General features: G+C 44.7%; 1 protein-coding gene across 1 annotated transcript in view; it reads right to left on the bottom strand.

Annotated features, from left to right (window-relative positions):
• Positions 1-1,151: 1,151 nt before the first annotated feature.
• The window catches only part of LOC121481877 (nuclear RNA export factor 2-like), a 68,572-nt gene continuing 54,232 nt past the window's right edge, over positions 1,152-15,491 (bottom strand). Inside the window, 3 exon segments of the mRNA XM_041739478.1 lie at positions 1,152-1,767; positions 2,001-2,110; positions 3,480-3,685. Of these exon segments, the coding sequence (XP_041595412.1) occupies positions 1,152-1,767; positions 2,001-2,110; positions 3,480-3,685 (932 nt within the window).

Raw genomic sequence — 15,491 nt, 5'->3', positions numbered from 1 at the left:
GGCCTGCGTGTCCTGGGCAGGTGGCAGGTGGTGGCCCTGCCCCAGGAGCCCTGTGGCCTGCCTGTCCTGGGTGGGCAGCAGCTTCTGCCCAGGGCGTGTGCAGAGAGGGCCTCGAGGGGACTCCGGGAACCAAACTGCCCGCTTCTCAAGTCGGAGAGGGTCCTGGAATCCAGGTCACAGGCGCCCCTCAGGTGGAGATCGCTGGGTCACCGAGGCCGCACACCTCTCAGGGCCGCCACGGCCTCGGCTCCCACCCAAGAGTGACGGGCAGCGATAAAGACTGTCCTAGGATGCAGGCGTACAGCTGAGCCCTCAGGCTGGGCCTCTTGGGTCACATCGGGGCCCGAGCAAGCACGCCCAGCCTCTGAGTCTCCTGGCACCCGGTTTCCTTGAGATCACCCGAGAACCGGGGGGCCTGCGGCCAGGCGCACGTGTGCTGCGGGTGGCCAGCTCCGCTCCCCATTTGCTGTGTGGGGAAATGCACGGCTGGAGGCGGGCCAGACAGCTCTCAGAGTCCTCCCTGCCCTGGGGACCTGGCTGATGGCGTCCGTGGTCCTCGAGGGCCAGAAGCCCATTGTCAGTGTCTCCTTGCATTTGGGGGGCCTGGTTGTGAGGAGCCCCATTGGAGAGGGTGCCCGGGAGGCTGGAGGCTGGAGGGCCTTGGTGCTACGACTGGGCCGCGGCCTGCCTGGGGCATGAGGCAAGGTGACAAGTGGGGTGCAGGCTGCCCGGGCGGGTGCTCAGCAGTGGGGGGCCTCCGCACCCGCACCCGCACCCACTGTCATCCCGCCTTCCTCTTGGTTCCAGCCTTGCTGTGGCCGCGGTGCCCGGGGCCTGGCCTCTGCAGGGTCACTGGTCAGCTCCTGTCCTGTTCAGGCGTCTGGAGCCTCGTGGGGCCTCCGCGGGGTCCAGGCAGCCTTCCCAAGCTTGCGAGTGCTTGGAGGCCTACGGGCCGGGCCCTGCTTCTGTCTTTAATCCCCTTGGGGACGGGGACCAGGGCCTGGCCTCCTGCAGTGGCCACCGGCTGGGCCTGGCGCTGTGCTCTTGCACCCACGTTTCCACGTCCCGGGCCTCCCATCCCGGGACACGGCCTCCACTCACGCTCCCGACCCAAGCTGGGGAACCTCAGCCGAGACACTTCCTTCCAGAAGTCAAGCTAAAGCAATGACTGAAAACCCGGGGGTGAGGGGCTGGCAATCGTGGGTGAGGGGCTGGCAATCGTGGGCTCCCGACATTGGGAAGTGGCGGGAGACAGAAGGCGGCCCAGCAGCCGCTGGCCAAGGCCTGAAGGACCGAGGACTAGAGAGGTCTAGGGTGGTCCTTAGGGTCCTCTCCACCTCTGCACTGCAGACCTCGCAGCGCCGCCTGGGTGGGAGCAAAGCCCGTGGCTGGACCTCCACCGCGGCGTTACTGAGTCCACCCACCTGGCCCGGGCCTCCCGTTGCCAAAGAAACGGGAAATGCAGTGTTTGCTCGTGGCCTTCCGACCTGAGTGGGATAAATGCTGGGGGCGAAAGACAGGACACTTGAAAGTGAGGGAGCGAGCACCTTTGCTTTTCTTCTGGTTTTCTCTGCGCAGGTACAAGCCTGCCCTGGTGGCACTGCAGGGGGCATGCGGCTCTTCCCCGGGTTAGCAGACAACTGCGGGTCCCGAGCCCCTTCTCCGCCCGGGCTGCAGCAGATCACTGCGAACTTGGTGGAGTAAAAACAACGCGAGTGTCTTATCTTAGAGTTCTCTAGAGCAGAGGTCTGGCCTAGGTCTCGCTTGCTGAAATGAAGGTTTTGGCAGAGCTACGTGCCTTTCTGAAAGCTCTGGGGGAGAACTGTTTTCTCGCCTTTTCCAGCGTCTCGGGGCTAATTCCTGCTTCTTTTAGTTTGGGTGCTTCCTTGCGCCTTCACGGTCGGTGCTGACACGCCGAGTCCTCCCCACATCGCGTTGGTCCGGCCTCTCCCGCCTCCCTCTTCTATTTTTAAGGACCCCTGTAATTCCGCTGGGCCCACCAGGGTGACCGGGGGTAACCTCCCCATCCGAAGAGCTCTTGGTTGGCGACCTTCATTCCATTGACAACCTTAATTCCCGTTTGCCACGGAACAGAACGTAGTCGCGGGTTCTTGGGGATTAGGATGTAGACATTTTTGGAGCAGCCATTCCCCTGCTTACCCTAAGTCCTTTCTGAACTTTACGTATAGCCTGGAAATGTCCTCTAGCTAGAAGGTCCCCCCACCCTGGCCTTGACAGGGTCTGACATCTCTTTCAAGGTTCAATCAAATATCACCTGTTTAAGCCCTACTTTGAATCCACATAAGTGGAAATAATTCTTCCCTTGATACTGTTTTCTACAATATTTCGTATATGCCTTTGCAGTAGCCTTTAGACGCACACGTAGACCCTTAACATACTGGGGGTTGTTCTCTCCTTCCTTCCTTAATATATGTACGGACTAAGAGAAGGGAGTGGTCGTGATCATGTTTGCATCCCGAGCTCACAGGTGAAGAAGTGAAGGTTGGTCAACATCCACCAGGGTTCCTTGGACTTGAATGATAGTGGAAATTCCAGCAAAGACCTCATAATGAATCTGTCACCTCAAGCCCCGTGACGTGGAGCACAGGGCACCAGATAATGCGCCATGGCTCAATGACAGGCCACAGAGAGAATGAAATAGAGGAGTTTGTTACTCACAGGTCCTGGAGGGGGTTCTGGGGCCTCGTGGGCCCAGCACACCCTGAGAGGCCACACAGAGAGGTCAAGATGGGGTGCAGACAGACAGCTTGATAGGACCCGGGACACGTGCCTCTGTTAGGGTCAAGGCATGGGATGCTTTGGGATTCCTGGGCTAGGCTTGCATTGCTCAGTTCAAAATTAAAAAGCAGGGCTTGGTTGAGCCCCACAGGGATCTTACCTAAGGGGTGCTGGAGGAGAAGGTGCTGGAGGAGAAGGTGCTGGGGGTGGGGGGGACTGGATCAGAAGGGCTGCTGGGAAAGTCGTACCGGGGACTTACAATTGCTTGCAACTCTGTGGGGTTTTGCCTAGGGCATGTGCTTGCCTGAGGGGCTGTTGTTGGTTTAAGGTCCATGGGGGCCAGTTGACCAGATAACATGAAGGCCAAGGCCGCACTACCATGGAGTAGCTTAGCTAAACTCTTGACAGACCCATATCTCCAGACCTAAAACTTCTTTAAGGGAGAAACTGCCTTTTTCTCACCTTCATATATACTTACACACCGAGACTAACACCTTCCTTCTAGATTGGCCAAAGAACTTTGGCCGCTAGCTCGTGTTGGAATGCAAGGACGTTTATTTCATCTTTTAGGCTTCATATTTCTCACCCGTAAAATGAAGATGTCATTTCTCCAGATGTCTTTTAGGTTCCTGCCAGTTCTGACGTTCAGTGACTTAATTCCACACTGACCCTACTAGAAATGAACTGAATTCCGATGCAGTCGAGGAATACTACGTTGATATCTTGCGTTGACCTCTGACCGTTTCCTGCAAACAACTCCTGGGACTAAATTTGTCTTCCTTTAGTTGAGGACTAATAACCACGGGGTTGCCGAAGGGCTGCGTGTTCTTCGGTGAGCAGCCGGCGAGGGGCAGCCCTCGGCCTCCTTGCTGTGGGCCTGCTACGCCTCGGAGGCAGCTCGCGGAGCCGCTGACACCAGCAGAGAAGCGCTCACTGGGGGGAGGCTCTTCATCAAAGGGTTCACAGAGATGAGGAAGTCAACCTGCTTGGAGGGAAGAGGGGAAATAAGCAGACTGGCAGAGAAGAGGTTGGAGAAGTTCCACGAGGTTATGGCAATAGTTTCTCCTCCTTTCTTGCTTCGCCTTAAGAGAAGAGCCTTGGGGATGTGGCATCTTCACTGCTGAGCCTCTTCGGTGCCCAGATTCCCAGAGCTCCCATGTAGAAGAACTATGGGTGATGCTACTCTTTCTACTTCTGCTACTGGGATGGGGGAAAGGAGAAGGGATAAGACAATCCATCTAAAACCTCGAAAGAAAACCGTACAGGTGGGGGGTGGGATGGGGGGGCCTAGGTGGCGCAGCTGATTAAGCATCTGACTCTTGGCTTCAGCCTGCGGTTGTGATCTCAGGGTCATGGGATTCAGTCTGGGGTCGGGCTCTATGCTCAGCCCAAGCTCAGGCTTGGGATTCTCTCTCCTTCTCCCCCTGCCCTTCCCCTGCCTCAAATAGGCAAATAAATGTTTAAAAAGGTAAAAAGAAAAGGAAACTGCACCTGAGAACGCGTTTTAATGACTATCCTTGAGATCGTAGATCCCCATCATAGAAAAGTTATGACCCTCTTAGACGGCAAAGATTCCATCACTGTTTGCCCCAGTGCCATACAGATAAGCATCGTAATGTAACTGGAATTATTTGAATTCATCCTTATTGTCCTTGAGAGAGCAAGGGGAGGGGTGAGGGCAAGCTTCATAAGGATTTAGTAATCAGGCTCCATTAAAACTAGAGGAATGTGGAGTCTCTGATAGTGGAAATGCAGAGTGCCCAGATTGAGAAATAGATTTCTTTGAGGTTGTGCATTCTTTCTGCTCACATTCAGAGGGGGTAACCCGGGACTAAAATAAGTGGAGAAAGTAGCTGCTATAAAATGTGTTTGTAGGATTACTGGAATATCCAGTTTATGGTCTCAGTATAAAAATTCCTATGCTTTAGGCTATGCCATTAAAACATCTTGTAAGCTGAAATTTGAAAAAAGAAAAAAAAAACCCTCTTTGTTTTATTACAAACATACTCTTAAAGAAAGGTCTGTATAAGATAAATTAGCTTAATTGGTTTATTTTTATTTAATAAATATTACATGTCATTTACTCTGTGTTAGGGACTATTCTAAATGCTGTATAATAGTGTTATTCAATTAGCTTTACTACCTATTTTAACTGTAAGAGAATAATTTACAGAGATGGGAAAAAATTTATCGTGGGCATTAGGAAATAAAGAAGTTATAGTTATCTGCTGAGATTAAAGGCCGGGGGTGGGGTGGGGTGGGGTGGGGTGGGGTGGGGTGGATGACTGAACTAGGAAGAAGCAAAATGGAGGAGGAGGAGAGAATTAGGGTGAAGAAAGGTGCCTAAAACCCGGTTCTGTTTGCACGACCCTGTGCCTGGAGGTCAACCTCTCGTTCTCTCCAAGGTTGTATGTAACCTCCAGGCTGAAATAGAGAAGAAGCCATACAAAATGTTTGCAATGGGGAAAGGGAAGGGAAATGCCTGTCCGCCAACCCCAGTGTGTCTTTTGGGCACGACCAGAAGAGACCACCGGCTACTGTGTCCTAACTTAGCGCCTGCAAAACATCCAGATCCGGAGTGAGCTGTAAAGCAGCAGAACGCCTAATGCATTCACCAAAGTCATTACCAAAAATAATTAAATGGACTACTGGTCTAGGGGATTTCAAAAGGGAGGAAGATGCATGCCAGAACCACCCATCCATTTCCCAGAGGAAAGAAAAAAACTATGAATAAAATTAGGGCCACGCTACAATAGGTGATCAAGCAATTAACATACAGGATGAGCCACGGTGAGGCAACACCACTATTTATTTTCCACAATTGATTTCTTAGATTCCACGTTTCAGTAATATTGATATGTACTTTCATAGCTATAAAATATGAGAAGTGGAAAACTCCTTTCTCAATTAAATTATTGAGGAAATCATCATCTTGTTCATGTCACTATGGTGACAATTTTGGAAATACGGTGGGGAAACGACGTTACTTTTCACTGGTTGGTAGCTTATGGGTTTCAGGGCACAGGGTGAGGTTTAGGAAGAATCAATAAAAACAGAACTATCTTCTGACAATTCAGCAAGGAATTAGGGAAGGACGTTGGGCTTTCTTCCGTAGGACCTGAGTAAATTGTTCCATGTCTCTGGTCCTTTGTGTTCTCAGCTATAAAATGAGATTTTTTTTTTTAGGTTAGATAAGAAAAGTGATAATAATAAGCATCATCTAAGTACATAGTGTTTTTCAGCAATGGTTGAAACATTTAATACATTTTAACTCATTATATCCTTAAAACCAGAAAGGATTATATCATCAGATTTTTTTTTCCACCAAAATGGATGAATTGGTATTTTTTTAGGCAACTGATCTTGATTGTGTGAATATATGTAGTGGATGGTGGTGGTTGCAGAGGTAGGTGGTTCCTTTATGTTTGGTGATACTCTTCCCTGGTAATTTTAGAAAGTTTTTTGGAACACAGAGATTTATATAAAAACTCTTGAGTCTATGCTGTTCTGTACATAAGTAGCCGGGCCTATTTGGAATGCACCTTGTCCACTGACTACTCCTTCTGAACCTGCTGTAGCAACTCATGCAATAGTCACCAAAAGATTTTTGCTTAAACTTTCTCTAGGTAAAGGTGTCTCAGAAATTCCCTAATTTTAGCTTGTATAAATATCACCTAGAAATAGGTCTAAAAATGGTGATTCTGGATCACCCTGGTCTTTCTCCCAGTTCTGCACCAGGAAATATAGATGAAAGATCCTAGGAAATATCATTCTTCATACGTATACCTAAGTGAGTGTTTGAAGAGGACCATGGATGAAACTGAAAGGTGTTCATTCAAAGATTTTACTTAATTATTTGGTCAAAGCCATCTGGTCACGTATCCATAAACTGCACAGATATGTTCATCTTGGAGAGGAAATGCCAATTCTACTCACATAGTTTCCTTTTAAAATAAACATTTCTGTAGTGGCAATAATAACTAGCATCTATCTTGTTTTTATTGTGCATCAGACATTCGAATTTACTCATTTAACCTTCAAAATAACCCTATTCAATAGGAACTATTATTGCATACATTTTTTTAAATTTCTTTTTTTATTGCATCCAATTTATAGAGGAGACTGCAGGTTGTGGGGGGAATGTGGAGAATCATTGAGAGTAATTCCTACTGAAGGACACACAGCAGGGAGTTCTGGAGTCCTTGTGCTCCTCCCCATCTCCTGACTCCCCATCTCCTGACTCCCCTTTTCCTTCCTTCCTTTATACTCCCACTTTCTCTTTTTCTCTCACTTTCATCTGTAGGGGAGGAAAAAGTTTTCCTGAACCTTATTAGGGTCCCTGCCTGGGTCTGGAAATTAAACTGACAAAGACAGATTATCAGGAACCTAGCCTACAAACTTACTTAATGTAAATTTTATGGGACAAGGGAGACTTCATAATGACATGAAGACCCAAAGACACCAAGGACACCGTTAGACTTAAGTCTTTGATGCTAGGTTTGATGAAAAATGGACAGTTGTGGAGGGATGTGATTGGCTAAGGAGTGCGGGGCAAGTGTAGTGAACTGGGGGAAACTTAGCAGGTCTGTTTGTTGGGATTCTTCTAGGAATCCCTTTGTTTTTGGAGGTAAGGATGCTTCTTCTCTCGAGGTATAGGGAGAGCATCTCTCATGGGAGGGTTTTATAACTGTTTTCAGGGAAGAAGGGTGAGGGAGGGGAAGAAGGTCAGAGTGACCCACCTGCTTCTGCTGTTTTCTCCAATTCTCTCAGCCTAAAACATTTGATATGGCCAAGGTGCCGTATTTGGGGGTTGTGTGTCCTGAATTCCGTCTCTTTCTTTCTTTTTCTTTCTTTCTTTCTTTCTTTCTTTCTTTCTTTCTTTCTTTCTTTCTTTCTTTCTTTCTTTCTTTCTTTCTTTCTTTCTTTCTTTCTTTCTTTCTTTCTTTCTTTCTTTCTTTCTTTCTTTCTTTCTTTCTTTCTTTCTTTCTTTCTTTCTTTCTTTCTTTCTTTCTTTCTTTCTTTCTTTCTTTCTTTCTTTCTTTCTTTCTTTCTTTCTTTCTTTTTTTCTTTCTTTCTTTCTTTCTTTCTTTCTTTCTTTCTTTCTTTCTTTCTTCTTCCTTCTTTCACTTTCTAGTAATTAGTATTTATTTTACCATTTTCCATAGTTCATGCCTTAAACCTTAAAAAAGTGTTTCCTGCACAATTTTGGACTACCTTCATGAAGGCAGAAAATTAGCTCCCCAGGGCAGATATGAACCTAGCTCTCTGCCCCATGTCTTTTTCCTGCCATCTGTGTTATATCTGCAATCATAAATGTCAGAGGTGGGCCTCCACAGATATTATACAGATGCCAAGGTAAGAGAAGCAAAAAAAAAAAAAAAAAAAAAAAAAACAAAAAAACAAAAAAAAAAGATTGTATCTTGATTTATATGATAGCTTAAAAACACTATAAAAAGAAGGGAGTTACTCCATTTTTCGTCCTTGCATTCAAAGGACCATTGCACAAAAGGATAGCCGTTTTCTGTGACCTTTTCAAGTTAACCATTTTGCATTTGAGTAATTTTTGGAGAATGATTAAATAAATTATAAATGGAAATTATCAATCAGTAAGACGACTTTAAAAAAAAAACATTTATATATTTTAGAAGAAAGGGAAAGGGAAAGAGAGAAGGAATCTCAAACAGACTCCCTACTGAGTGCAGAGCCCAACATGGGACTTGATCCCTCAAGGGACTTGACCCTGAGATCATAACCTGAACTGAAATCAAGAGCTGGCTGCTTAACTGACTGAGCCACCCGGGTATCCTTACGATGACTTTTTAAAAATAGTTTTGACGTAGAAAATAATCCTTCTACATTAAGTAGAAGAAAAAATTTTAGAAAGCACATGTGGCAAAGTAAAAATTTAAAAACAGATACACCGAAAGGTTAACTGTGATTTTCTCAGAGTTGGGATCACAAGGTATTTTTATCTTATTTTTTGTTGTTCTCTGTATTTTCCTGTGTTCCCCCAAATTTAGCTATTGCTTTTTAACCTCCTCCAAATTATTATTTTTTTCAATGGTATAGTTTTATTTTGATAGAGTGAGACAGGTATAATTTTATCTGCAAAGCAGCCTTTCCAAGTCAAAAATGTACATTGAACTTCCTGGCAAATCACACGGCGGGGGGGGGGGGGGATTGACAAATTAGAAAATGGAATGAGAACACAATGGGTAGGAAAAGGGATGGGGGGCGGAGGTGGATGTGCAGGCAGGAACTAAAGAATTACTTGTAGATCATTTGCTTCCTGAAACGGGATTTTGTGTTGTGCGGTACTCCCCAGTGCAGTGCTGGTACCTAGCGCAGGTGCTTGGTGGATGTTTGTGACTCAAGTCAATAGGGAATATGTGGCGGAGCTGATCACATGTGTCGGCTGCCAGCGCTTCCACCTCGAGGGAGGGCAAGCCATTTTCCATATTACTGTTTCTCTTGGGAATTTTAAAAACTAAAGATGTCCATAGAATTCTGACCACTTTGACCAGAGTACATCATTCTTGGTTACTTATTCAGTAATAACTTGAAGTCCAAATTTCTCTACCTCTTGCCGATAATATGTCTAAGCCTCTTCCTCAGGCATCAGATGGTGGGGGCAGAGATGAAGAAGCACAGTGTTAATAATAGTCTAGACCCAATAATTGGCAGGGAGGGGAGGGTCAGCCTTGCATTCCGCATTTAAGTGACTTTTGATCACTGACAGTTTGAGCCGTCCATACAAGTTAAGCACACATCACTTTAGAACGATTCACTGTGGGAGTTTCAGAAGGAAAACAAATTGCGTTATTTCCAGTGTAAACAGAAAGCGGCAGATAGAAAACCAGTAAATCACACCCATATCATTGCAGCTGATCCGGAGCACAGACTCAGGTCGGCCGGCAGCCACGTGCTTTCCCTAGAAAGGAAGATTCAGATCAGTGATGGGCAACGCGTGGTGTTGCCTCAAGCCATTGGAAGGTTGAAGCGACACAGGCCATTTCGTTGTCCTGCTAGCTAAGGACAGGCCTAATTGCTTAAGCCTATCACCGCCATGTGTCAAAATTCCTAATTGATTTCCTACTCATTAAGGCCATTATGCCTTTCCAAGGCCAGATTGCTGATGTGCTGATGACCAGGGGAACCAGCTTCAGAATCTAGATTAGGCGCAAGTCTACATCAGCGTTGATATAAACAGAGTTTAATGAATTGTAGGAAGCAGAGCATAAAGCCAGTACAAGGTGTGACTGATAGTTTGGTATTCGTATAGGTTATATATGACCATCAACTATCTTATATATCCTCATAAAGACTGTTTTTTTTGAAAACTAGGCAGGACTTTTGAATAAGGCTAAATTTAATGGTCCTTCTCTCTCACTGTCACATTTTTGTCTCTGTTTAATCTCATGAACACAATGTCTTTCTTTACGTTTCTTGAAAAATTTATGCGCGCACACATACACACACAAACTTTAAATCTCATTAATTTTAATTTGCGGGATCCCTCGGTGGCGCAGCGGTTTGGCGCCTGCCTTTGGCCCAGGTTGCAATCCTGGAGACCCAGGATCGAATCCTACGTCAGGCTCCCGGTGCATGGAGCCTGCTTCTCCCTCTGCCTGTGTCTCTGCCTCTCTCTTTCTCTCTGTGTGACTATCATAAATAAATAAATAAATAAATAAATAAATAAATAAATAAATAAATTTTTTTAAGAAAAATTTTAAGTTTGAAAATAAAACTTAAGATGAGTCTACACATTATGTAAGACTTTGCTCATTGTTTAAATAAGATGATTTAAATAATATATTTTTTAAAGATTTTATTTATTTATTAGTGAGAGACACAGAGAGAGAGAGACAGAGACATAGGCAGAGGGATAAGCAGGTCCCTGCGGGGAGCCCGATGTGGTCCTCGATCCCAGGACCCCGGGGTCAAGCTCTGAGCCAAAGGCAGACGCTCAACTGCTGAGCTCCCCAGGCATCCCAAGATGATTTAAATAAATTTATTTATAATATTATATAGCTTTTTTTGAAGAAGACGACACACTTTATTTAGAAAATATACAGATACGTATAAAGGCAGAAACACAAAATTTATTTTGGTCTGGATTTTTAGGCATGTTTTCCCTTCACATTTCTTTCCTTTCCTTAGAAAGCTAACTGTGCTGTTTAAACAGTAAATATTGTTCTTTTGATTTTGATTTTTTCAATAGTATAGTTAATAAACTTGAAAGACTTTATATGACTGGTGATTTTCTATTGGATTTTGCTATTGCTGTTCTTTCATTTCTTTGACTAACTGAACATGGCTCATACATCTGGCAGCGAAATTTGTTTATCTTTACGCTTTGTATTCTCAAGAGACAATTGCCTTTGGGATTCTCTATAGAGGGATTGATCGAGCTAAGATAGACTGAACCTGTCTGAACGATCCAGCTTCAAATGATACAGACACAAATTTTTTTTTTATCTTTCCAGATTTAGAGAACAAATATATATTTTTGATTCTGTATCATGGGCTTTTTTTTTTTTTTTTTTTGCTTTGCTAAATTTTCCTCATCCTAGTTAGCATCTGTTATGAGTTGAGTTGTGTCCCCTCTCCCCCAAGTAAGATCCATTGAAATCCCAACCCCCACTAGTTGGAGTATGATCTTATTTGGAAATAGGGTTGTTGTAGGTATAGTTAAGAAGTTGTACTGAAGTAGGGTGAGCCCCTGCTCCAATATGGCAGGGGCAGGGTGGCCGAGGCCGCCAGTAGGGCCGCACAGCTAACCTGATGGACAGCAGCAGGGGAGGGGGCGCTCTGGGCTGCCCCCGACCTTTCCCTCTGCGTGCCCTGTCCTTTTCTCTCCTGCCGCAGGCTCTTGGCTTCAAGAGCTTCAGGCCTCCTTCCTCTCCCTGTACGCTTGGTCTAGCTGAGCATTTCTCCAATTCAGCATTTTCCTCTCTCATCTTAATTCAGGCCTCATCTGCTCCAACAACAGTATTTAGGCACCGTGGCCGCTGCATGGAGCGTAGGGGACACGGTCCTGGGCTGGTGCTACATGTAAGCGGTTGGCCTTCCAGCCTCTACAACCTGCTTCAGGAAACCAGCTTATAATTATGGCTGCGTCTTTGCTTCTTTGCTTCTTTTTCTTTTTCTCTCTCTCTTTGTTACACCTGAAATCTGTTTTAATTTATTATTGCTAACATAACTGTATTTTTTGTCTTTCTCAGATTCCCCACTTCCCCATTTTTATTGGGGTGTATTGGACAAAATTATATACATTTACAGCCATACAACGTGATGGTTTGATATATGTATACGTTGTGAAGTGATTACCACAATCAAGGTAATTAAAACATCCATCACCGTTGAGAGCATTTACCTTTTTTGTGTGTGTTGAGAGCATTTAAGATCTCTCTGTTAGCAAATTCCAAGTATACGATACAGTAGTACTAGCTGTGGTCACCATGCTGTACATTAGGTCCTCAAAACTTACTGTTTTTTTAAAATTATTTGCCACCCCCCCATATCCTGTTAATGGGGACATCATAGTTTCCCCCAGAAAGCACTATTTGTCCCCTTGTCTCTCCTCTCATCTTGAATAAATTTGAAGAATTTGGAGCTAACTCAGTTTATTCTCAAAGGCAGGACTCAGTCCTGCTTCCAAACACCAGTGAGAACAGACGTTGCCATTTCCTGTCCATGCCACCAAGTGCTGCCCCTGAAAACGCTGTTGCCCTGACCCTTCGTCACACCCAGCCTGCTCTGGATGGCTGCGCCAACGGCAGTGTAACTCCAACACTGACAGCCAGTACTTAGGATCAATTCATATTCTGGCATTGATTGTAAATATACCTTGGTTTTGTAAAAAAAAAAAAAAAAAAAAAAATGCAGCAGGCTTTCTCAATCTTTTCATTTTAACCTGTCTAAAGGTTCTTTTTTCTTTTTCCTTAGAGATTTCATTTATTTATTTGAGAGAAAGAGAGAGAGAGAGAGAGAACAAGCAGGGGGAGCAGCCGGCAGAGGGAGAGGGAGGAGCAGATTCTCTGCACCCCAGGGACCCAGTGTGGGGCTCCATCCCAGGCTCCTGGGATCATGATCTGAGCCAAAGGCAGATGCTTAACTGACTGAGCCATCCAGGTGCCCCTTAAAGGTTCTTTTATCTTTCAGCCCCTGTCATATTACTTCCTTTCCCTTTACAACTATGTATTATTGAGTTTGAATTCTTCTGGACACTAAAAAAGCATGTGGGATGGAAAGATAATCCATCTAGTGAAAGTGGCCTACCCAGATCTCTTAAGGAAGACATTTATGGCTAGAAACTGATGTTTCGGTTTGTTGCTCCAAAACTACTGCTACACATAGCTGAGCCCTGATGCAGTCTTGACTGATGACAAGGACAGAACCTGGAGTAGAGTAAGTTCTCTGGCCACATCCCTTCTCCTTGACCACAGTGATTGGTTTAGGGCAGTTGTCTGACCCGAACTAGTTTGTTCACTGTGAAGTTCAAGACTTTTGTTCCATGTTCGAGAAAAGAAAGTTAAACCCGGAGTATATATATATATATATATATATAGCCTGTAACGATGCCTGGATAACTGAAGCCTCCTGGATCAGGAGCAGGATGGAGGGTGAGGCGGACACCATGCAAGGTGGAGCCTGGACATAGAGAGACATTGGGTCCTTTGTGACATTTGCTGGGTTGCTGGATCAACTCTTACCTAAAACCCAAAGTGTTCAGGAGTTTTCGATTACTCAAGAGGATATATTCTTATATTGTTAAAAGTAGTTTGAGTTGGGAGGTTTTAAAAAAGATTCTTTAGTTATTTATTTGAGAGAGAGAGAGAGGGAGAACAAGAGTGAGAGAGAGCACATGAGTGGGGGCAGGGAAGGGGCAGAAGGAGAGGGAGAAGCCCACCCCCCCGTGGCGTGGGGCTCCATCCCAGGGCTCTGGGATCACGACCTGAGCTGAAGGTAGACGCCTAACCGACTGAGCCACCTGGGCGCCCCATGAATTTGTTTTTTTTTGTTAAGTAAAATAATTCTACTTGATACAGCTAATTTAAAAACCCTTTTCTGTTTCTCAGCTGTTGAATTAGTTGACTGAGTAAGTTGCTACTCACTTGCATAAGGACTCCTAAACAAACATTTACATTCTTATAATAAACTTTTCCCCCAGTGGAATAGCTCTACATGAAACTTTTTCTAAAATTTTTATTTGAAACAAATCACAACTGAGGAAAAAAGAAGACCGCAGACAAAACCTTCATTTCTATTAGGGAGGAGAGATCAGAGACAAGATTTGGCAGTTAGCTTTGGGGTACTTCAGGTCTAAACCCACACAACTGTTGACCCTCTTGACTCCTGCCCCCTACACGCAGTTCCAACATTCCGCTGTGAGGAAGTTACAGGAAGGAGTTGATGCAAAATTAACCTGGAGGTAACCGTTTGTGGCTTATATGATCAAGAAAGACATAAAATGATCAAGAAAGACATAAAAATCAGTGTTACTTGATTCCTAGTGAGGAGAGCTGAGGACTCAGTAAAGCAAGTGAGCTCAGGGGATGTTTAGCTCTGGCTTTCCAAATGGAGTTTTGAAAGCCCCCAAAATGTGGCTCTGATTCCTTGTTGGGAACAGAACCTCTCCCTGTTCATCTCCAGTGCAGAAATAAAGCCGGCTTTGGTCTTACTGGTCTTCCTTCTTGGACTTCAGGGTTCTGTGGCACCACGGAGGCACCAGAGTTGCTGGTTGGCCCCACAACCCGATGGCTGAGTATGGCCCTTACGTGACGGGAGGATAACATCACAGGAAAGGGCTCCGTGGGGCCCAGTTACTTTTCTTGCCTGGCATAGCTTAAACAACCAGTGTTACATGAAAACTTATATTGAAAGATTCCTTCCAAAGCATTCCTGGCCCCAGATGACTCCGTTCCACTTTGCTTTACTATCTCTCTCTTTTTTTAAATCCTTTCCCAGTTATTTAAATAAGACTGGAGGGAAATCACAACTTTTGTCTTTCTGTTTGACCTCGAGTTTGCTCCCATCTCTTCTTTTTTCTTCTTCCTATCAAGCAAGTGCTTCTTGAATTTACTAACTGTATATTGCCCACTCAATAATGATGTTAAAGAGCACAGCTCTGGGACTGAAACGCAGCAGGTACACAAACGTTAGGGGCTGTAACACCGTATTATTATTATTACTGTTACTTTTATATCAGCTTTTCATATATTTCAAATGTCACTTCAGAGATTAAAAAATCCATATCTAGATGATATCTGGTTTTTATTATATTCGTAGAATGCTATTTTTTACTTGGGAGACATATTCTAAGTGCAGGCATGCATCATCTGAAGCGAATCCATTGTGACATCCGTCATAATCTAGATTTATACGACTTTGGTAGGTTTCTCTTAAAAAGCTGATTCCCTTTTTGAAATTTAAATATGATTGAATGACTTTTTCTTTTTGTAAAGGGAGTCGCCAATTGTGTTAAGGGGAACTCACTGATGTGGTCCTCCTGACAGCCCCACCAAAATAGTGTTTAATAGGAACTAGTGTCCTCAGCAGGCTTTCTGAGCTCAGCGGCTGTACCTGACACAAAACAATTCTACTGTGGTTTTACCCACTAGGATCTGTTTTCATTGTTATGCTGGTCTAATTTTTCATTCAGACAATGAAATTTGTTTTCCATGCAAATTTCCTGGCTATCCATCCTTTGCTCCATTATTCAAGTTCCATAATGTAGTCACATTATTTTC

The sequence above is a fragment of the Vulpes lagopus genome, chromosome 24 (genome assembly GCF_018345385.1).
Source record: "Vulpes lagopus strain Blue_001 chromosome 24, ASM1834538v1, whole genome shotgun sequence".
In the NCBI taxonomy this organism is placed as follows: domain Eukaryota; kingdom Metazoa; phylum Chordata; class Mammalia; order Carnivora; family Canidae; genus Vulpes; species Vulpes lagopus.
The sequence above is the reverse complement of the archived record's forward strand: the minus strand, read 5'-3'. Positions and strand labels throughout refer to the sequence as shown.